Source organism: Medicago sativa, chromosome 1 (assembly GCF_051527215.1).
Source record: "Medicago sativa cultivar Bolivia chromosome 1, Bolivia_mono, whole genome shotgun sequence".
Lineage (NCBI taxonomy): Eukaryota > Viridiplantae > Streptophyta > Magnoliopsida > Fabales > Fabaceae > Medicago > Medicago sativa.
Window position 1 is genome coordinate 81,343,762 of NC_140749.1, and position 24,713 is coordinate 81,368,474.

The 24,713-nt window shown below is 32.7% G+C and overlaps 1 protein-coding gene and 1 long non-coding RNA gene across 5 annotated transcripts; one reads left to right on the top strand and one right to left on the bottom strand.

The window, feature by feature from the left end:
- Positions 1–2,223: 2,223 nt before the first annotated feature.
- EMB1997 (para-aminobenzoate (PABA) synthase family protein) lies at positions 2,224–12,322 on the top strand. 4 transcript variants are annotated; one of them, XM_085739705.1, is made up of 14 exons: positions 2,224–2,460; positions 2,619–2,951; positions 3,327–3,458; positions 4,499–4,566; positions 5,486–5,550; positions 5,695–5,761; positions 6,975–7,253; positions 7,352–7,478; positions 7,999–8,204; positions 8,448–8,527; positions 8,711–8,813; positions 9,571–9,653; positions 10,513–11,130; positions 11,370–12,322. In XM_085739705.1, the coding sequence occupies exons 2-14, from the start codon at positions 2,648–2,650 to the stop codon at positions 11,848–11,850; spliced, it is 2,613 nt and encodes an 870-aa protein (XP_085595831.1). In that variant the 5' UTR covers positions 2,224–2,460; positions 2,619–2,647; the 3' UTR covers positions 11,851–12,322. The 4 variants fall into 4 exon arrangements, with proteins under 4 accessions (XP_085595831.1, XP_085595832.1, XP_085595833.1 ...); XM_085739706.1 differs by having other exon boundaries at positions 2,682–2,951; XM_085739707.1 differs by having other exon boundaries at positions 2,716–2,951.
- Positions 12,323–19,541: 7,219 nt separating this feature from the next.
- On the bottom strand, positions 19,542–21,119 carry LOC146958050 (uncharacterized). Its single transcript, XR_015024567.1, has 2 exons — positions 20,103–21,119; positions 19,542–19,899 (listed from the first exon to the last, which is right to left on the bottom strand). It is a non-coding gene; the product is annotated as an uncharacterized LOC146958050 (long non-coding RNA).
- Positions 21,120–24,713: the final 3,594 nt, after the last annotated feature.

Below are 24,713 nucleotides of genomic sequence, written 5' to 3' on the forward strand. Positions count from 1 at the left end.
GAATTATTTAAATTTTTCGGTGGGCCACTACATCACTTTGAGGGAATTTGGATCAACCGAAACCTAAAACCGACACAAAATTGTATAAAATCTCGCAAAATAGACCTATAATCGTTGATTTTTTAATTTTTGGGGGTGGGCCGTGGCCCACCTCAGCCCATGAAGGGCTCCGCCACTGTGACCGACACTTGATACATCACAAGATTCTCTCTCTTTCAAGTATGATGAAATTCTAGCCCGTGCATGGCACGGGTCTCCACACTAGTATTTTTAAAATGAAACAAAAATTTAGAAAAGAGAAATCATAACGAGAATGTAAATTATATTAAAAGGTGAATAATAATGATTCTTTTTATTAAAGGGAATAATAATAACTCTTATTTCCTTCAAATAAAACTCTTATTTCCTTAAAAAAAATAACATTGATTAAGCATATAAATAACGGACCTTTAAATTTACATCATAATATTTTTTTTTTGAAGAATCATAATTTTATTTTAAAAGTCAGAATTAAATGCTAATGATATAATTAGAAAATATTATTTAAATACTAATATACCATTGCCAGTAAAAAGTACCACGATACCAAATTGTGAATAGTATTTTTTAGATGTTTAATAAAAAGATAACCAATTTTTAAATAAACAAATTATAGAAATTAATTAACAAAAAAATGCGGTAAAAAAACAATACATATCAATTGAAGAGCACATAACTTGGAAAACATAATTGAATTTAAGAGCACATGACGTCAACAAAACCAATTTAACGGTAAGAAACTACTTTCAGAAAAATTGCTCTCAAAATAAGAATGTCACAAAAATTAAAAATGAAACATAAAATATGTGTTCATTGGGATTCGAAGGGTGGAGCAGGGAAAATAAGTCACGCGTAACTGATAGAAGTAGGTTTCATCACCTTATTTCAAAAATCATATTTTCTTATTTTTCTTCTTTATAAAAAAGTCACTTTTTAATTGAGGAACTTAATATAAATGTTGTTTGGCCCTGCTTTTACTTTGAAGTAGAAGATAAGTCAATAAAAAGGCAGGCCAAACAGACCCTAATAATGTAATTTTAGCTTATTTTTAACAAATAGCAAATATAACATTTTATTTGTAATTTTGGTTTATACGGCTATTTTTAATATAATTTCTAATTAAATTTATTATTATTTAATTATTTGACAAAAAAAAAATGGTGTCACTCTTATTGTCGGTTAAGATCCGCCCATCATACTATGCATTATGAAAAGATCTTGGCAACAAATTTTGTCAAAAAGGAAAAAAATCTAGGCAACAAACCTAAGATTTATATTTAAATAATTACACTTGCATCTAAATAATATTTCTTTAAAAAATAAATAAATAATATTTCTTATTTTTACGACACGATATTTTTTTAGGTGAAGATCTAAATAATATTTTTTCAAATAAAATAATATTTATTTTTTTGAATTACAATTCTTTTGTTAAAATATCCGAGTAATTTATTTTAGTGTTAAATATGTTTTTTATTCTTATAAATATAAATGTTTTGTTTTAGCATCTTTAATTTTGATCGACGTTTAATTTTTCAAAAGTTTTTCATCACCACTTTTGGTTCTTACTCATGGGTATGGTTCATACCTTTGAATTATTTTTTTTAGGAATGTTTAGAATATTATAATTTTTTTTTAAATATTAATTAGAGTTTTCTAACAAAACATGAATCCAATATAAATATTTAAAGAAAAATGTTAACTAATGCCCCGGGAGATTAGTGAAGGAATTATAAAAGGAAATGTTTTCTCGAAAATTGTGTATTTTTCTTTTTGAAATTTTAAAAAGTGTTGCTTTTAATGTTGATTTTGTTTTTTCTTTTTACTTTTAACTGCTTAACTAGTGTCTGGGACACTGATTAAAAAAATCAATATTTGCTTTTATATTTGGTTAAAAAATTCAATTTTTTTTAAGAAATTGTTATAATATTATAGACATATGTACAAAATACCGTTTAAAAACATGAAGACAACAAATGAGTTAATTTAAAAGCCCAAACCTAAAATGGCAATACAAAAATTTTTGGGATTAAAAGTTGAAATTTTTTTTAGAGCCATTAAAATGCAAATTTGATATATTTTTAACAATTTATTCTAATTATAAAAAAAAAAAAGACAAATAAAACAATTCGAGTTTGGAGAGAAAAAAAAGCTTAAAAAGCCGCCAGTTCTTCACTACCACCCGCTTCGAATCTACACCGCCACAACTAAGATCCTTCATTTCATTACCCTCTCGCTAATGCCTTTTCGCGCATTCATTCTATTCCTTCCTCTGAATCTCTAATCCAAATCTCTCGTTAACTTCTTTTTTATATTATCTTTTTTCAAATCTCTCCCACGTGATTTGCCAATGGATCTTTGTTCGCATCTCTTCCTCACATCTTGAATCTGCAACTCCTCTTTCACACAACAAAATAGCATGTAAGTTCTTATTCTCAATCCACGTCTCTGTTTTTTTTATTCCAAATTTATTGTACTTATCATCATAAGTGCTTATAAGCTTAACAATCAATTTTCAAATAGAATTTATTGTATAGAGTGTAGACTAATAACTAAGTGTCTGCATATTTAATCTGCAGCTTTTGAACATTTATTTTTGCTGCAAAAAATGAACCTGTCTTTGCGCCTCATATGTCCTACAGGCGAGTACAAAAATGTGAGTTCTGTTTTGTCCAGACCCTCCTTCGCAAGGGTTTCTTGTTTCATGAAGAGAGATGTATGTAATCGCCGCGATGGAAGAAACACGAGCGTCTATTGCCAATTGACGCATGACCATTTAGAAGAATCATATAAAAGAAAGAAAAAGCTAGAATTGCCTCTACAGAAGCAGGGTTTTGTCAGGACTTTGTTGATTGATAACTATGACAGTTATACATACAATATATACCAGGACCTATCTATTATTAACGGTGGTAAGTTCTACTTACTTTGTTATCTTTTTCTGTCTCCAATTTGAACGTGGATGGTAAACAATTGAAGAGCGTTGAGTTGTAGTATGCATTTTGGATTAGTTTATTTATGGTCAATCATTGGGGGGACACTTTAGAGTTAATGTCACAAAAAATATATATTTATATTCAAATAGAATTGTTCTACATGTAAGAGTTAGGTTACAAGTAAGAATATCAAGATGGTTGGGGGCTATTTTGCAAGAACAATAAACATATGTTTTAGCATTCTGAAATCCCGTACAGAATACTATAGTCTTGGAAAGTTTTAAGAAGTTGATGTTACTTGTAAGGATTTTATGTCCCTTTTAAAAGCTGGTTTGGTTTTCATTTTGCCAGTCCCTCCTGTGGTGATTCAAAATGATGATTGGACGTGGGACGAACTTTGCTATTACTTGTACGAAGAAAATGCATTTGATAACATCGTATTATCACCTGGACCTGGTTCTCCGGCATGCCCAGAAGATATAGGTGAGAATCATGGATTTTGGTCTGATAATTACATAACATTTATATACTGCTCCTGAAGAAGCAATAGAAAAAATTATTTGATTCAATTGTCTGTAAATGTCCGTTTGAGTGGATCTATAGTCCATGTTTTTATCCCATTTAAAGACCTGCGAGTCATTGTATGATTTGATCTATTCATTGTTGATCTACCACATGTGGCCATTGTGAATTATGATGTTTAACTTACCATTGTGAAATACTTTGGTGCCCTGATACACCTGATAGCAGCGCGTGGCTCAAGAAATAGGTTAAAGGGTAACCATGCCAATAAAAAAGTATCCCGAGAGTATACTTGTTACCTTTGTTAACTCATATGATCAAATTTGGTCTTCACATCTGTGGTTATCCAGATATATGAGATTTTAGGGGAATATATTTAGATTTCAGGAACTTAAAATATTGAAATATTCAATCTTAAAACAACAACAAAGGCTTTGCACTAGACGGGGCTAGTTACACAAATAAATCAACACTTTAGGCTCCTCAAAAACTATTTTTTTAACAGATTCATTTAGAGTCAGGTCGTTTGTAACTGTTTCTTATAAAGTATACTTATAAAGTATATTTTTCTATTGAACTATCTATCACCTGATTAACTTTTATCACTAGAGCCTTGACTAATCTTCTTCTCGCATGAACAAAACATCTTAGGCTAGTTTTTGTCATTTTCTTATCGAAAAGTGCAACTCCAACTTCCCTCTAAATACAGTTGTTCCTAATTTTATATTTCTTACAAGTCAAGTGTCAGCTCATACTCTTCAATATTCTCATCGGTATCACAATCAAAGGGGGTGTAACCATATGTTTTGAAACAACCTCAAACCACATGAATTGTAAGTATAACTACACCTGCATATGTTTTGAAAGGACACCTCATATATTTTGAAGAATTTGATATTTATGACTTATTTTGATGTTATCTTAATTGTTGTTTAATGAAATATGTGGAAGATTATTTATTTTGACATCCTTTTTTCTTCAAATGATTTTATATGCTTCAGGTATTTGTCTTCAAATATTGCGTGAATGCAGGGATATTCCTATTCTGGGTGTTTGCCTCGGACACCAGGTATTTCCCTCTTCTTTATTCAAAATTGTACCCTTTTTCCCAATACAATTTAACCACTTTCTGGTTGAGCAAACCTTCAATGTGTTGCACTTTCTACTTTTTTAGAAGATTACGGAAACCTTTTAATTTTGCAAATTGTGTTAATAAAATGCACAAATTTCAATTGAGTGCACTGCATGTCTTGAATTTCGGTCACGTTTTTTTCCTTGCTAACACAGTCTCGCTCTTAATAGTTCATTTTTCTTTGGTTAGCAAATTTTCTTTTAATACAATTTATGAAGATGGAAAAAGTGTTGGCCTTTTAAATACAAACATAATACTTTTGTTTGCTTCGGTGAAAACTGCTGCATATCAAAATTTAATGAACAATCTTGAAGTCAATTTGTTTAAACTCCCATTTTCAACAGTGCATTTAATTCTTCATTATTGAGAAGTTTCCCATTTTTGTGAACAGTGTTTACTTTGATTGAACCCAATAAAAACATATTTGGAAGGTTAAAACATAAAACTCATTTATATGGGGTTTCCATAAGATATGCGTAAAGTTATTTCTGAAGAATAATATAGAATTGCTGTAAAATTTCCAAGAAAAATGCCCTTTGACTTAAATTTTTTGTTTCTTTGAGAAGGTAGTAAACAATATAGTGGCTGTATTATGCCTGATGTATGTCAATGCTTTGATAAGACGATGGAGAAAATGTTGGCGCAAATACCTCATCATGATTATGAACCTATCCACAATCCAATTTTTAATATTATGTTTTTTCTGTTAATCACTGTATTAAACTAAATCCTGCTGTGATTAGTATTTTTTCCTAACTATTGTCAGATGTCATACTTCTGTTTTTCCTAACTATTGTTTAAGTTTTGTGTACATTTAATTTTTTCCTTGGCTTAATCTCTTCCCGTGGTTTGATAGGCATTGGGTTATGTGCATGGAGCTCAAGTTGTCCATGCATCTGAACCAGTTCACGGGCGTCTGAGGTATGCTTGATCATTTTAAAAACATTGTGTAATTGCCACACTCAGGAGAATGAATATATATAAAACATAATTGTCATTTAAAAGTTATCATTTCTGTTGATCCCCTTTCATTTATAGTTTTAACTATTTCTTTGTTCTGTGCAGTGAAGTTGAGCACAATGGGTGCCAACTTTTTCAGGGCATACCTTCTGGTAGAAATTCTGGTTTCAAGGTGGGTTGCTACTATATATTTAAAAGAATGCAAATTTAAATCAGTCGAACATTTTTAAAAAATTTGGATTTGAATCTTAATATAGAATTAAATTTTTAGCTTATCATATTCATATTTGAGACATACAAGGAATTCAGATGCTAGGAAACTTTAAATATAAAACTCAATTTTTCTGAAGTGTTGATGTTGCTCCGCAATTGTGGACTAAGTTGTATGAAAATCTTGGTGAATTCTGAATTTTCTTTGACTTGGGAAAATATTTTCTTAACAGAGGAAAATATGTGATGATATATTCCTCAAAAAATCCGATTTTCCCAGATTCTTCCTGCAACTAATGAAGATAGCTTGGCGTAATCACCACATAAGAAATTGAGCACAATTAAGTGCTTTTTCGTGTTGTGTTCGTTTTACAAACAAGTGGCACATTTGGTTAAAGCGAAATGTCTTCTGCTTTTATTCTTGTGACTCTTTAATGGGGGTTTCTTCACCAATATGCAGAAGGATTACAGTGCTCTTTCAGCTGATGTTTTCATCTTCATTTGTCTTTTTTTCCGTCTCCTTTGTTTTAGGAGGATTTCTCATATTCTTAGCCTGCATTATTCTTCTCTCCTAATACATTATTTTTTCGTTCTTTTTCAACTATTAGCGAGGATAAGGAAGACGTTTTTGTTCTAGTTGGTGGGCTTTTTCTACTAGTGTTTCTTATATTTTCCAAGGGAAAGAGATGTCGGGTGGCTTGATAGTGAGGAAGGGATGCATCACATAGTGGTGAATTCATGAAGTGCCACTGAAAGTATTGGTATACTCTTAAGATGTTTGTTGAAATTCTGAGGAAAGTTTGATTCGTGTGTTCGGTTAATTGCAGTCTTGCAGATTCTCACCTCTTGATCAATTCAAATTTTAATCAGAAGAGAGAGCCATTTCTAGAAACCCTAAAATTTATCCAAACAAAATATCTTTTCTGTAGTATCCCTTTACTATAGTATGTATTTCAACAAAAATGACTAGTGACAAAATCCGAAAAAATTACATATGGTGCCAGATTCCGCAGTGCCATCATTCATGTAAAACATGTACTATGCACAGATACAAACTACTGACTTGCAATTTATTTATATTTTTTAAGCAAAGATTGTTCTTCTTTTGTCAAATTTTAATTAAAATCTATCTTCTACCACCACTAATCATAATAATTGTTTGCCACAAATTTCAGGTGGTTCGATATCATTCGCTGGTGATAGATTCTGAATCGCTTCCTGAAGTGCTCATTCCAATAGCATGGACTTCAAATAGGACACTTCCATTTATTGGATCCGAGGTTTTGGACAAGTACAATGGTCATGAACTTCAGACTGATCAAAGCATTTTCCTTGATTCATTTTTGCCTGAAGCAGGAAACGGAAGTTCAAGCCTTGTTGACTATGGACAAACTAGAAATGCAGGGGTTCTTATGGGAGTCAAGCATTCTACAAGGCCACACTATGGTGTGCAGGTGTTAAGTACAAAAATGATCTGTCTATAGTTTTAGCCGTGTTTTTATTTATTTATTTATTTTTTAACCATGTTTATGTCAACAAATTTGACTTTCAGTTTCATCCAGAGAGTGTTGCAACCTGCCACGGAAGTCAAATATTCAAGAATTTTAGAGAGATTACAGATGATTATTGGCTGAGATGTAGGGCATCATACAACAAGGGAAAACGTGCTAATTCTGATGGTAAACCGAAGAACTGTGTTCCCCACTCATGCACACACTAGAAAAAACTGAAAAATCTTTTACTCCCTCCGGTCCTATTTACAAGAGACAATTTACTTTTTAGATACATTAAATAATTTATGTATTTGGTTTAGGTTCTTGACTAGATACATACATTATTCAATGTATCTAAAAAGTCAACTTTCTCTTGTAAATAGGACCGGAGGGAGTATTACAATTCACTCTATCTTTCCTATGTGCTTATCAAATAATTTATACCGAAATAATTTGTGGGTTAATGTTTACTTGCTTGCTATTTCTTGACCTTATAAATGAGAAAATGGTTTAATAGAAATACTACTTTGTATCTTGTCCTGTCTTTTTTAGGGTCTAGTTCTATAAAATATCTTGACCTTATAAACTAGAGTGGGATCTCTTTAGTATTGTGTTCATGCTTCTTAGTTTTATTACAAATTTCAATTGGCCTTCAACTTAATATGGTAGTTCTGCGTAATTTACCTGAGCAGTAAACTTTCTTTAGCACATGCGCAGGTTTCAAGTGCTAGTAGACTCTACAGACATTTAGTACATAATAATACTGAGGTGAACTACAAAACTTTGAAGTTGAAATGGAGGAAATTTGATCACTTGGCTGGGCAAGTTGGTGGAGCAAAAAGTATATTCTGTCAGTTGTTTGGACAGGAAGCTGAAAACACCTTTTGGTTGGATAGTTCTTCCACAGAGATGGTATCTATATGAATTTACGTCAGTTAATCTTCGATTCTATAGATATGATGCTGAAAATACTGTTGTCACCACCAAGCCATTCCCGGACCTTGTTTTTATTACACTCTTACAGATACACATATTTTTACATTTGGATCTTTAAACCAGAAACATAGATCAACATAGGATCTCTTCATATTTTGGTAATATACTTCATTTTATACTATATTTTCCATCATCTCAATATTCTTCTCATCCCGATAGGGAAGAGCACGCTTTTCGTTCATGGGAGGAAAAGGTGGATCACTTTGGAAGCAGTTAACGTTCAGGTTGTCTGATCAGAGGTTAGAAATTAATTCTCTTAACTGTTAGTTTTTAAGTATTTTCGACATGTCTTCAATCTCTTCTCTTACATGCATTGACCTGAAAAAGTATTTCAGTTGCACCAGTCTAATCTTTCCACGCTTTGGTATTGATAATAGTGTATAATGTAAATTAAAATAAAATATAATCCATTCGTTTTATAGTGATGGGAGTTCAAAAGGTGGTGGCCATTTATCACTGGAAGATTCTGAAGGTTCTGTCAAAACAATATTCTTGGATGGAGGTTTTCTTGATTATTTGAACAAGGTATATACTGAAGCTATGTTGGCTATTTAATGCTTTGTTCTTCGTATCACACTTCTTACCTAGCCCCCAGGACATGCATATTGTTAGAGATATATGACGTGCTATTAGACTCTATTAGGTGTTTGGTCCTTGTTACCCTCATTCTTCATAATCAAGTTGAGTTTACACTAGATAGTGTTTGGTCCTTGTTACCCTCATTCTTCATAATCAAGTTGAGTTTACACTAGATAAAATTGAGCCTATGCTAGTACATGATTCGAGTCTATAATGCTCTTGCATGAAGTGGATTTTTCATCTAATTTCTATTGTTACTTGGCTATACCGCCCTTTTTCTCCAACAGAATTGCTTTTTGTACCCTAAACAGGAAATATGGTAGCTGAACAAATATTAAAAAGATTAAAAACAAGATCATTTTTGCCCATTCTCCTCTGATTTCGATCAGTAAAATGCCATGTATTACTTTGAATGTTTTTCGCTTTTATCAGATATGCAGTTAAGAAACAAAGAAAAGGGGTGGGAAACGATAGATGATAGGTAAACAGGACAAAGACATAAGGAAAGTCAAAATTTCTGGGTATTGAATAATCAGCCTGTATGTATTTTTTTGCTGCATATATGAATTTTTGTGACATACTTGGATATTCCCAATTACGATACTTTTTTTATTTTTTTTTGTACTAGCATAATGAAACATTAGTTCCTTTTCCTTTTTGTTACTGTCTCCCTCGTAAATATGTTGCCTTAATAATGTCACAGGAGCTTCAATCATATCGTTATGATAAGGATGAATATGAAGGTCTACCATTTGATTTTCACGGCGGATATGTTGGTTACATCGGGTAGGTGGTAAAGTCAACCAAATAAATGCTTACATTGAATCAAGTTGAATGTGTATGTATTTTTTTATCAACAAGAACAACAAAAGGAACTAAACTCTATATCTATCACTGCCTAAAGCATCAGCCAGAAAGTTTTGCATAATCTGACAAGGGCAATTCTGCCATGTCTTCAAAGCTTGATGCATAGCTGCACCAAACTCTGCTGGCCAATCAGCAAATTCATTGTCCTCCCTCAAAGTAAGTTGGAATGTAAAGGGACAGGCCATGGAAGAGACCTTGTGAACATGATTGATTAAAGGAGCATATGGATGATATAATGAAGTGTCATCTGTTATGAAATCCAGATCATAATTTGTGGAAGCTAATAAAATATAAAATAAAAACAGTCCCAGTGCATTGCACAGGTTCCAAATTCATTGCCCTCCCTCAAAGTAAGTTGGAATGTAAAGGGACAGGCCATGGAAGAGACCTTGTGAACATGATTGATTAAAGGAGCATATGGATGATATAATGAAGTGTCATCTGTTATGAAATCCAGATCATAATTTGTGGAAGCTAATAAAATATAAAATAAAAACAGTCCCAGTGCATTGCACAGGTTCCAAATTCATTGCCCTCCCTCAAAGTAAGTTGGAATGTAAAGGGACAGGCCATGGAAGAGACCTTGTGAACATGATTGATTAAAGGAGCATATGGATGATATAATGAAGTGTCATCTGTTATGAAATCCAGATCATAATTTGTGGAAGCTAATAAAATATAAGATAAAAACAGTCCCAGTGCATTGCACGGGTTCCATATTTGTTATATACAAGACCTCTCAAGTGAACTAACAAATAATTGATTTCCTATGTTGCAGGTATGACCTCAAAGTTGAATGTGGTGTCACATGTAACCATCACAAATCTAAAACTCCAGATGCATGTTTTTTCTTTGCTGATAATCTTGTTGCTATTGATCACAAAAATGATGATGTTTATTTATTGGCTATACATGAAGAAAGTTCAAGTATTTCACAATGGTTGGATGATACTGAGGAGAAGCTTCTGAGCTTAACTGGTTCTGTGAGGATGGATTTGGAAAGGCAGTACTCTCATCCTTCAACTTTTTCCTCACATAAGGCTGGTTTCGCAGCTGAAAAATCTAAAGAGCAGTACCTTAGAGATGTTAAGAAGTGTCTAAACTATATTAGAGATGGAGAGAGCTATGAGTTGTGCCTCACAACCCAGATAAGGAAACCGATTGAGGTATTAAATTCTCTTGGACTTTACCTACATTTAAGAGAAAGGAATCCAGCACCTTATGCGGCTTGGCTGAATTTTCCAAAGGAAGATCTGTGTATTTGCTGTTCTTCCCCTGAGAGGTTCCTGCAGTTGGATAGGAGTGATATGCTAGAAGCTAAGCCCATTAAGGGTACTATAGCTCGTGGTGCTACTGAGGAGGAAGACAAACAACTCAAATTGAAATTACAGCTCAGGTAACATTTATTTCTAGAAACTTTTGAGTTTCCCTATCACCATTTTAACAGGTTTTTCTATGACTTCAGTTTACATATTGGAATTGCTTACCTTGCTATGTTTTTTGTCATGACATCAAATTTCCAAGTATATTTGATAATTCAGTAATTTGGTTAGAATCAAGACTCGTTGAAATCCTATTTGGATGCAAAGCAGCTGATTGAGATCTGCTACGAACTGTCTCGTTTTTCTTTTTCAGTGAAAAGGATCAGGCGGAAAACCTGATGATTGTTGACCTTCTAAGAAATGACCTTGGTCGTGTATGTGATCCTGGATCTGTTGACGTGCCGCATCTCATGGAAGTACAATCATATGCAACTGTTCACACAATGGTGAGTACAATTCGTGGGAAAAAGAGGTCAGATATAAGTGCTGTAGACTGTGTCAAAGCTGCATTTCCTGGTGGTTCGATGACAGGCGCACCAAAGTTGAGATCAATGGAACTTCTTGATTCTCTTGAAAGTTGTTCTCGAGGCATCTACTCAGGCTGCATTGGATTTTTCTCATATAATCAAACATTTGATCTAAATATTGTCATAAGAACAGTTGTTATACATGAGGGTGAAGCTTCCATAGGAGCTGGAGGGGCAATTGTTGCTCTGTCAAACCCAGAAGACGAATACGAAGAGATGATCTTGAAAACAAAAGCACCAGCAAACACTGTGATAGATTATGAATAGAGATCAATTAATCAGACCATTAATTTTTTCCTTTTTGGCCCATGGTCAGACAACAATGATTTGATGCCTTTTGTCCTACTAATCATTTTATATTTTCACATACAAAATTACAACGGGTTCTCATCTTCCTGGATATGTTATGACTGAAGCTTTATAGCAACAGTTGCCCTTTACAGAAGGAATGCAAAGGATCCAAAAGAATGGTGGTATAGCAAAGATAAATTGTTTTGGGGTGAGGTTCGCTTTTCTAACAGGAAGATTTCTTTTAAATTTTATAGTGCGTGTGCTTACAAGCTTGATTTGGTTTGTGATATATGTTAATATTTATTTATGCATGTGCTTGGCAGTAATTTTGGCTTGCTGGGTTTTGTTTCTGGTTTTCTATACTGTAATTTGTGTTGAATGAATTGCCAACAATTTCATTGTAATTTGTGTTTATTCAATTCCTTGTGAAATTGGGGACATTTGTTCATTGATTGTCTTCTTTCCACATGGTTTCTGCAATGTGTTGCTGCCGTATTAACGTATCTATTTGTGTTTAGACAACTGTGTCACGAGAAATATCTTGGCCATCTCACTTATTTCTTGGGTTTAGAGGTGCATTATAATCATGAAAGTGTTTTTCTAAATCAACAAAAGTATATTCAAGACTTGGTCCAGTTTGTTGGACTCACAAATGCAACCCCTGTTAAATATAGAAGAGATGAAGGCGACCTTCTCGATGATCTCACTCAATATCGCAAACTGGTGGGAAGTCTCATCTACGTGACTATCACTTGCCCAGATATTTCTTTTGTTGTACACACAGTTGGTAGGTTCATGCAAGCTCCACGACATTTCCATCTTTCAACAGTACAATGAATCATTAGATACCTCCTTGGCACCCCAAAGCGTGGTTTATTTTTTCCCATTGGTTCATCAATCAAACTTCAAGTATATAGCGATGCCGATTGGGTTGTGGCTGTCCAGACACAAGAAAATCTACTACTGGATGGTGTATGTTCCTAGGAAATGCTCATATTTCATGGAAATGTAAGAAACAAGATTCAGTCTCAAAATCATCCACTAAAGCAGAATATCGTGCAATGTCTGCCGCTTGTTCTAAAATAATATGGTTGTGTGGCCTTCTAACATAGCTTGGATACAACCAACTCCGCTGCATGCTGACAACACCAGTGCCTTTCAAATGCGGCAAATCCAGTTTACCATGAACAGACGAAACACATCGAGGTTGATTGTCACTCTATTCAAGAAGCCTATGATCGAAGAGTCATCAGTCTACCACATGTCTCAGCATTTGTTCAAATAGCTGACATTTTCACTAAAATTTTGACATGTCAGCGACACAATTTTCTACTTGGCAAATTGATGCTTGTAGATTTACCGACATCAATTTGAGGGGGGATGTCAACAGAATTAATGGCATATCAAACTGTATTAGATTGCACATTTATAGTCAAATAGTCATTCTCTTAATTAGCATAATTAATTGTAAATGTACATGTGACAGTTTAGCTAATTTAGTGGGTTGAAAGTCAACTTGACACCTTGTAATTACAATATTTATATGAGAAATCAGAATGGAGAGGAATACAGTTTTGACCCTCATTTCTCTAAGTTTCTCTGAGTTTAACAAACTGTGTATTTGAGATGAAAGTAGAATAGGAGAAATATCCCAACAAGACATCCTATCTTCTGAAACACCCGACAAGCTGAATTCACTTCGGATGGTAAAAAAAGATCAAGCGAGTTTGCTAGTTTTTCTGGTCTGTGTATCAAAATTGTCAAGAGAGGAAGCTTTTGAGGAAAGTTCTCTTCCCACTTCAAAATTGATATGACACATCTGGAAATTACACTTATAACCCCAATGACAGATGGCTCAGCTGCACTTAAGGGTACTTCCTGCTTACTGCTGATAATTGTCCGACTGTAGAAGATGATGGCTGATGGGCTGCTTTGAGCTGAAGAAACTCATTGTAATCAATGGCCAGAATAGTAACATCTCTGACGGTAGTAGGTTGAGCAACAACATCAACTCTAGGCTGTTGTTGTTGTTCTCTTACTTTTGTACGACAATCAGCTTCAATATGGCGGTAGCTGTTGCAATAGTTGCAACAAAAACTACTACAACCACCGTGTCCTTCGTTCCGTCCACCACAACCATTGTTGTGGCAGGCAAGAGAAGATGAATCATTAGGAGATGGAGTGGAGACATGACCAAAAGTATGAGGTGCGGCAATCGCAACAGTTGTTCACTAATTGTCTCATAATCAGGAACAATAGACCGTGATAAAATTTAATTGCGCACAAAATCAAGTTCTGGTGGCAGTCCAACAAGAGCCATGACCATGAAAAACTTGCTGCATTGTTCGGCATGAGTTGTTGCATCACTAGTACAAGGCATTAAAGTTTGAAAATTAGCCTTCAAAAAATCAAGCTTACTAAGATAAGCTTGAACATCCATATTCTCCAATTTCAAAGAATTGAGGCTATGGACAACGCTGTAAAGACGGTGAACATCATTGGAGAATTCTTTCTTAGCCTTTTCCCACACTTCTTAGCAAGTGGTAAAAGCTTGGTACTGCGCTTGGAGAAGGGGTGCTATTGAAAACTATATAACGATGCATAGGGATGCCTCTACTTGCTTCCATTGTGAGCGATGAACAGTGGCAATATCTTTGGCTTGTTTGGTCAAGTGATCTTCAAGACCTTGACCGTGAAACCAGAGCCTGACGGCACCAGCCCATATGTTGTAGTTGGTTGTCCCAGTTAATTTCTCGCACGAGATGAGTAGAACTTTGGTAAAAGTAAATGAATTAGCATCTGAGGTATCACCATGAGTGTTTGAAGGTGAAAAATGTGCAGAGGAGCGTCTGGTGGTGGGAAGGGAAGTGAAGATCACAACTAATTATGGATCACGACCAAAAAACTAAAAAAAGGATTTGTGTGGCGTGCACACGCGTCTGGGCTGCAGAGATCACTGAAGTGAGGCGTACCTATTGGTAGTGGCACACCGAAGGGAAGATGCGCAGTGGCAGAGATAAGGGAAGCCGTTTGTAATGGCAAGATTACTGAGGCATATAAGAACAGATCGTGAAACCTGAAACTACTCATACCATGTTGAGATGATATAATGGTTGTGTGTCTAATATGTCAACAATGAATGTTTATTTATATTCATGTTTATACAATTGGTAACATATTGAATAAAAACTAAAAAAAGGATTTGTGTGGCGTGCACACGCGTCTGGGCTGCAGAGGTCACTGAAGTGAGGCGTACCTATTGGTAGTGGCACACCGAAGGGAAGATGCGCAGTGGCAGAGATAAGGGAAGCCGTTTGTAATGGCAGGATTACTGAGGCATATAAGAACAGATCGTGAAACCTGAAACTACTCATACCATGTTGAGATGATATAATGGTTGTGTGTGTAATATGTCAACAATGAATGTTTATTTATATTCATGTTTATACAATTGGTAACATATTGAATACTATTAATTACAATATTAAAACTAATAAACTCTAGTAAATACATAGTCGACTAATGTTGATTTCTTTTTTTTTTTATGTTGGCCGGTGTTTGAATCCCGGACCTTGCATATTTTATGAATTGTCCCTACCAACTGAGCTAAGCTCATGAGGACACTAATGTTGATTCTTAACAAGTTATATATCAAGGTTTAAATTATTTGAACAACAAACATTCCACTTAACCATCAAACAAGTTTCTTCTTTTTTAGTGTATATTTTGAATTTACAGTGAGTTTACCAGAATCAAGATACCATAATTTTACAAAAACTAACGAAATCATAATGTTCCCATGTTACCGTGATTTTTGCAAACCATATTATCATAATATCAAACACACACTTAATTACAAAGTTAAATAATTGTCAACACAACTAAAATTGCTAGAAAAAATATCGAATTGATAGTGTTGTTGTACTTTGTTCCATTTAATTCGTAATATATAATCATACACTACACATTCTTACTAGACAGAAGGACACTGCACTTTTCTTATAGCAGTAAATCTTACAAATTTAGCCATATCTGGAGAGTTTTTTTTAGCATCCACCATTGAAAATAATTTTACTAACTACTCGAAGAATTTGCAGAATCATTTTGCTTCACAAATCATAAGAATCTATCTGAACTATTGCTTCTGCATGCAATTTTTTTAATGACTCGAGAGTACTATAGAAAATATGAAATTAAAATTAATTAAAAGCTAGCACAACTATATAGTGCATCAATCAATATTCTTTTTATCCAAATGAACTTCAATTACACGAAAACACTTTATTACATACCTAGATAGATAGAAAAGAAAGGGGTAGAAAAGGAAAGCATGTGTGATATCAATATATATCTGTACGTAATGCATTTGAATAGTTGAATTGAAGTGATATGAAGGGGCCCCAGAAGATGAACAAAAAAGATATATTACAGTTTTCACCATAAGGGAAAGAAAGAAACTGAGAAGAATCATGAAGAAATTTAGATGGAAAGTGAAAACACACATTCATCTTTTTAATATCTTTATATTAAATAAAAAATAAAAAGGAAATGAAATTTTGGTAATGAAAAGTAAAGGTCGACAAGAATAGTATAGAATCTACTTTGACAGAATTGAAGAGTACAATTAATCTGGCAAGCAGAGGCATCAAACACTGAGGAACCGGGCCTAGCCAACACCTTACATGTCAAATGATTGAATATTTCTTGTATTATTTTATTCTCTCTCACATCTTTTATTTCATTTTCACCTATGTTACTGCAGGTTATAACTCTGTATCAGCCGAAAGCATCCTCAGTTTCCTTAACAAAAAACATTGTTTGCTTGCTTGCTTTCACAGAATTGTTTGCTACCTACCTAAGTTTTCTTTCCTCATTTTTGTATATGTAAACAATTATAATTATAATTATAATTTGTGTTTCCCATAACTAATTCTTATTATTTCTTTTGGTTTGTTCTGGAACGAAATGAATTCTAGTTTTAAACACATTTGATATCTTATCTAATGTGATAGAGTCTGGACATAAACCAAATATCTTTTGTGTGTAACTACACATAAATACCACTTCGAGTCGAGTCTGAGTAAAACTATAGAGATATGATATTTTTACAACGAGTTTTTAGACAACTTTATGACAAAAATAATAGAGAGAGAACAAGGGAGATAGATAGAGTAAAACACATCGTGATTATGAGAGAAAAAGTTGTTACAAACTTGATGTAAAAATATCATTTCTCAAAACTATATTGGACTCTATACTTGTTATAGCTGTCTCTCAAAAATCTTAACATTAACCTTTCCAAAAAAATCTTAACACTAGTAATGTATTTTTAGGTTTTGATTTGAAATCAAGAAGCTATAAATTTACAGTGAAAACTAATAGTCGAGGAAATATGATTCATCATATTCAACCAATTTTTGATTAATTATTTACTAGAAAAAGTTTTAAAAATGAGAAATTATTAATAATAACAATGAAAGAAATGCCTCTAAAAAAATAATGACACTAATAATTATTTTACAACTGTCTTTATAAGATTTTACCTCACAATATGAGATTTGAAATTTCTCCTCGAGTTACATAGTTAAACTATACACCCTCCGGTCACTATTATAAGCAAAACTTTGCATTTTAGATACATTCAATTAATGATGTATATGATCTTTATTATAGAACACATACATCATTTAATGAATGAATGAATCTAAAATGCAAAGTTTTGCTTATAATAATGACCGGAGGGTGTACCTCTTTGATGTTTTATTTATGAGTCATGTTAACTTGTGTCTTAGGGGCACAATTTAAGGAGCTTAAAATTGTGCCCTAACATTCCCCTTTATTTATTTATTAAACACAAATACATAATGAAAAAACTCTAGTTAAAAGTTATTAAATTTGGTTTTCTTTTCTATTTAGTATTATTACATTTTCTTTGCGTTGTGAATATACAATAAATAAACATGTTAAGTACCATCCATATAGCAAGTAACATAGCAAGTCTACTAAAAAAAGAAAAATAACATACAAACTTTGAATTAGAAGGGGAGAAGAGAAATAGAAAATCATAGAATTTGATATGAGCACAGAAAGTGAAGTGTTAGGGGGGAAGGGGTGGTCCCACAAAAGGCTGAAGGGCATAATGTCCTTTTGTAAGCTTTTGAGCTGCTTTGACCGTATACCATATTCCCTCAAAACCAATTGAAAAAAGAGAGAGAAAAGAGAAAAGTGGTCCAATTCCTTTTTGCATAGATAGCATATGAGAAGAGAAAGATGAGATGAGATGAGATTCCCCAGCCCAGCACAGCACAGCAGTGGGCAGCATGATCATCAGAATCCTTCCTTCTCTCTTCCCTGCTCATGCTGCACCTACAAATTACAATCATGCTTTTGCTTTTCCCAGGATCCTTTCCTTTTTCCTTTATTTTATTACTTTCTTCAATTCAAACCCTGTCCATTCCCAGACATGCGTGTGTGTATCACAGACACATAGTGCCCTAAAATAGTGCTTTGAGTGACTCTCAAGATCAGGGCTCAACAAAACCAATTTATAGCCATAGTACTCCTATCTAGCTTAGCTTCGTAGTTCATATCACTCTTCCACCAACACAATAGTACTATATATCGATATTGGTTCTTCATTACCACATTAAATTAAGATCATTTTTATAAGCTGGAATTATACGGAATACAAGGGTTACTTTAATCTATTAGTACATCAAAAGAAAACAAAAAACTTTGCACACACATTAAAGGATTATTTCACCGATTAATAAGATTTGATCAACATGATAAACATGTTTGAAAGGACAATAGTGTTTGAAAGGACAATAGTTTTGTCAAATGTTATACTATATATATTTTTTTGAAACAGCCAAATTAATTTTATTAATAAAATTGTTACCCGACACACCTCAAGACGAGCCGAAACTGAGCGGCAATAACAAAATGAAGATGTCACATTAATTTTGTTAATATCATTATGATTTCAAACATACACTACACACTAGTTTAGTTTAGTGTTTACAATTAAAATCTGGCGTCCTATTTGGTTTAGTGTTTGCAATTAAAATCTCTCGCCCCAATACCACTTCAACGTGAAATTTAGGAAGCTGGATATTTTGGCCTTAGCTTGAACGTGCATTGGTTATGAAAAAAAAAATTAGCCATATGGTCAAAATAGCTAGCATATATCTTCATCAATTAAGTTTTTTTTTTTTAAGAAGCTAAATGTACAATATATTAAAAACCAAATGATTATTTAATTTATTAACGGTGTGATATAATATCTCTTACTAATTCCTAGTAAAGAGTATAATAGAGTATCTTTTTAACAAGAGTAATGAATATATTGGTGGTATTAAAGAAAGTTTATGAATATTTTTATATACGGCTTCATTTTAGGCAAATAACCGATTAAATTACAGTTCATTGTGTCAAAAAGGCATTGATGTCATGTAGGGTTAATTGAGAAATATATACTCACAAACGACCCTTAATGAAGGGAAAAAAGGCATTATTCTCACAGTAAAAACGGAATAAATTAATTAAGGAATTCTACCTTCCAAGGAAAAAACCATATCTCAGACAATAAATTGGAATCAAACATTGATGTCCATAATTAATCAATAATAACAAATATTTTGACTGGAATCAATAAACAATGTCAATAAGGAAACAAAAGTAAATATTTGATTCCAAATCAACAATGATCATGTAACAAATTACACTAAATGAAAATAAACAACAGTAATGTCTCATAAATTGTAAATATTTGACATTAATAAGGTTAATAAAGAATTGCAGTAACTGTACAAATGACACACAGTTGTTTCTAGGGTATTGTTGGTAACAATATTCAGAAGGTCATATGAAATGTCCAAGAGACGCAGACAAGCATGGATGGTGAATGAAGCAAAGCAGTAATGATTTTTATAACTTCCATGATTTGACTGTCACCAACACTTCTTTTTTACCGTAAATTCCCCCTTCTTGCGCTTTTCCCGTGCCTTCCTTCCATTACTACTACTGTACCAATTTTATTTTTTAATTCACCAAAAAATAAATTAAATAGAAAAATCACAACATTACAATGTGTGATTTTTTTTTTGCTCAAAAACATTTTATGTGAAGAAAGGAATATGGTTAATGCTCATCAAAAAACCCTAGAAAAATATCTTCATCGTAAATTACAATAGAAAATGATGAAAAAGGACGATGAAGAGATGTACCTTTGTTCAGCAGTGAGGAAGCAAAACCCTGTAACTTTGAAAATGACAATGCCGTGACTGCTTTGTTGAACAATATCTCTATGTCCTTCACTACTCATTACAATCAATATTCATTAATAAAAATAAAAAATAAATATGAACAATATGATGATCTCCATGTATGGACATGGAATATGCTTGGCTCCTCATACGCCATCTACAAAGGTCGTTGATTTTTCAACCAGCTTCGTATATGGCATACAGGGAGCCAGGCACATACACATATGTATGCATGATGATGATGCTACATAGAATAAATTAGTAAAAAAATTATACATCAAATTGAAAAGAAAAAAAAAACAACAAAATTAAGCTCAATAAATCTTTATTCATCCCAAGGCTATAGAATTTGTGTGTATGTGTGCAAATCAAGAAAGCATTTTTTTTTTTGCTTATTAGAAAAAAGGAAGCTTAAATTACTAAGATAGCTAACACACATGTATACATATGCATATGACTATGTTTATTTTTGTTGAATCGTGTGAGTGAGATATATGTGATGAAAGAAGATGAAGGTGGAATTGGTGGAGAGGATGAGATTGGATCAAGAAAGGGACAAAAAGAATGGTATAGCTTGAGAGAGGAAGAGATAATAATGAAGAATTAAGAAGAAGAGAATTTTAGTACTAGTAACTAGTACTACTACTAGGTAAAGAGTGAGAGTGAGAGTGAGTGAAGGAGATATGGAGAGAAGGAGAGGTATATATTGTGGTTTGAGGGAGATCTATGGAAGGAGAGAAGAGGTAGGTATAGCTAGGTCATAATCAAATGGGTTTGAAAGCCCCACAAAAAAACCCCTACTGAATTGGCATAAAACTAGTGCAGAAAATATTAAGGTGTGGCTAATAATAGTGAGATGAGGAAAAGAAGGAAGAATATTGTGGGGTTATGGTTGCACCCTGAACCAAACTTCAAACCACTAAATATAGACACAAAAACATAACACATACTAAGAGAGAGAGAGAATGAGGTTAGGTTAGTAACCACGCAATTTCCTAAGCTAGCCTTATGTTGTTTTGAAATCTCCTTTTCTGGGTCGTAAAGCTAACTATGCTTTTCTCTCTCAACCTCATTTTTGTCTTTCAGTGTTTGGACGACATGGATTCCTCATCACTCAAACACTTTCTTTAAAGCCTAAAAGGAACCCAACTATTACCAAAATTATAATGTACCTTCTTTTTTCCTCCATCACCTCTCTACTTTTTGAAAAATGTTTTTTTTTTTATTTGTTTACCTAATTTGCTTTTTATGTAAAAAAATATCTTAGGGTATTTTTGGTTTTGCTTTGACAAGATATGATTTTGAGTGGATTGATTTTGACTAAAAATAAAAATAAGTTGTAAATAAAGTGATTTGTGATTGAATGCATTATGTAAAAGTGAATTAAATTATACATTTACATGTTAGAATCAATTCTAGAATAAAAAACTACAAATAGTTGTTTTTTAAGTAGAATTGCTTTTTAACTTCAAAAAAGTAGAATTGCTTTTATCCCTAAAAAAAAAAAAGTAGAACTGCTTTTAGTCTTCAAGAATTGCTTTTAATCTCAAAAATTGATTTCTCAAAAAAATGTCATTTTTTATTTTTTATTTTTAAAACTCAGATGTCTAACTAAAATTGTTTTGACATTTGAAAATCTTTTGTTTGTTTGTTTTTGGTTTCAAAAAACATAATTTGAAATTCACACACATTAATTGCATAGAAACAAATTCATACTCATGTACGTTCGAGTATATCAAATCTCTTTACGGTACTATATTTTTTAGACAACCAATCACCATAGTTTAATACCAATTGATTATACTATTGCTTCTTCCTTCTAAGGACAGCTTTGCACTAACACTTTTTTGTTTATATTTTTAGAATAATTGCCCCCACAAGGCCCCAACCCAAAACCTAATTCACCACTTTAATTTCTGTCCACTCAGATATCAACTCATATGTATTAGCGCCTTTAATTGCGTTTTTCTTTTTCCTTTTTTGCTCGAACATGCTACATTTGTAAGTACATGTGTTTTAGGGGAGTTGTTGTGTATATAGGGTATGACCCTTGGAAAACTTCAACTATTAATTGCTGTTTTTCTTTTCCTTTTTAACTAAAGATGTTGATATGCACTTGGCAGTAAGTTGATATAACTATTTTTTATTTAAGACAAAATAACATTAGTATTTTTTTTGACAGAACATAAATTTATTTAGAACTTAAAGCTTAGCATATTACATTATTTATTTTCTTATATCAAATAGAATATGACAATATCCTCATGAATTTAACTAAGTTGATAGATATATTATATAATATATAAAATCACATACATCCATTTATTCATTTTAAAAAGTTGAATTTCTACATAGACATGGACCCAAAATATCACATTTATTCAAATATTGATCCGTATGATTCCTTTTTTTTTTGGCAATTGTATAAAACATAGTATGATGAGTACTTCTAAAAATGTTGTTTCCAACGACATAACTAGGCCAAGCGTCAATTAAAACAACCATTACTTTAAGGCAAATGCTAACATGTGTCCTAATGACACAATATAACACTACCCTTCTAATTATCATTACACAATCATAAAGAGAATTTTGACTCAAAGAAAGTCATGAAAGTAACCGAAACCTTCCAAATAAAAAAGTCATACTAATTTTTTATATTTTAAATTATTTTATATAGGGATAAATAAATAGTTCTTTTAAAAAAAAAAATAGTTCATTTTCTTTTCTTATCGTGTTAGTTTCTAACCGACTCATATTAATGATAAAAATTATACCTACACTACGTAGAAATAGGAATGTCAATGTTGTGGGAATACTTACTTATTTGTTCTCCGCCCCGCGCCTTGATGGGGATGGGCTGGAGGATCATTTTCCCCATCCATGCCCCAATGGATTCATGTAGATCCCCGCAAATCTCTGTCAAATCCATCCACACCCCACAATAAAGATGTGGCATTGAGAGCGTTGAAGGAGATGAAGCGAGAGGCAAAAGCATCGAAAGCTTCTATGGTTCAAAGGTTGTCCATTCTTTTTTGAAGGAAAACTTTATATACTTTTAGTTATTTTTTATAAAAGAAAAAAAACAAAAATCAAGATATAAAATTAAAGCTATACTTAAAATAAGGTTTTGTAGTGTTTTGGTTGGGGTCGGAGAATCTGCAGGTCTGGGGTGCTTTCCCGATCCCCGTTCTTGAAGTGCTCACGAGGAACATTTTTCCCCATCCCTGTTCTCGCATGGGAAATTCCCTGATTTAGAGCCCCGAACAGGGCAATCCACACGTAGATTGGCACTATCTAATCCGCGTCGACATCCCTACATAAACAAGATAGGATAAGTTATCATATCATGACGTGTCATCAAATAATAGATTGAGACCAGATATATTCGATGTATTTACCTTATCATGTCCATCAACCAAGTTTTGGAAAATTTAAATAAACGACTTGAGACAAAATGACTATATGTATTTTTTTTTTTGTGTGGTGGCCAGGGTTCGAACCCCGGACTTTGCATATATTATGCATTGTCCATACCAACTGAGCTAAGCTCACGAGGACTATATGTATTTGTTTAACATATGTCATAAGAGCACATATTATTATTGTAGTATTTTTTTTCCTTGGTTCTAATTTTTTTACATTATTTAAACGATTCTTTTATAAAAACGTACACACACTTAAAGTTGCAATATCTAAAATTATAAACCCAATTTTCCTACACTTTTTTATCAGTGTATGATTTGATTTCCGATGACTGTGAAAAAATCAAGATGATTTACCGTGATTATGATATAAATTATACCGAGGAACTTTAACGTAGTTATATTGTTAATGTCATTTCATAAAACTCGTTTTTTCTTTTAAAGGCTAAGCAAATATATTAAAAAAACCAAAATAAGTCCCTCCAGTACAAGGTACCAAAGGAAACTTAAAGATCCAAAAATCACACGAAATCAATCAAGCTACATCAAATAGTGGACAATACAAAAAATTACAATACAACCTGTAAACACAGCAATGGATTCAACCTCCAACTAGAGTAATCAAAGTCGAATAGAATGTAGTACAATTTTAACCACAAAAAAGTTTAGAGTTTAACCTTTTCTAATAAGGAGATGAGTTGTTCTATCTTATTATAAAAAAGCTTCTCATTACGATCCTTCCAAATAAAAAAGTACACCAAAATCCCCCTAAACCATGGAATTGAATTTTTTAAATTAATTAAAATGTGAAAGAATAGTTAGTTATGTGTTGATCACACAACTTTAATTGATAAAAAAAGAGTGCAACAAGCTCTTTTTTGTTAACTTGTCAAACAAAAATTCTTTTGTAATAACATTAATTATTTAGTAGTTCACTAAAAATAAAAACAGTGCAAATAAGAGTAAGTAAAAAATAATTAAATTATTTGTGATTAATTAAGATAATTGTTGATCACCAAAAAATTAAAGATAATTGTAGCACTGATAATGAAAATTAATTTTATTGGGCAAATTAAATGATGAATATAATTTTATTGGGTAAATTTTTTACACATTATTATTTCAGACACACCAAAAAATTAGTCCT

Coding starts and splice junctions, on each gene's coding strand:
- EMB1997 (XM_085739705.1), top strand. CDS start 2,648: ATGAACCTGTCTTTGCGCCTCATATGTCCTACAGGCGAGTACAAAAAT. Junction 7,479..7,998: donor AAAACGTGCTAATTCTGATG/GTAAACCGAAGA, acceptor AACTTTCTTTAG/CACATGCGCAGGTTTCAAGT. Junction 8,528..8,710: donor TTCAGGTTGTCTGATCAGAG/GTTAGAAATTAA, acceptor TTCGTTTTATAG/TGATGGGAGTTCAAAAGGTG.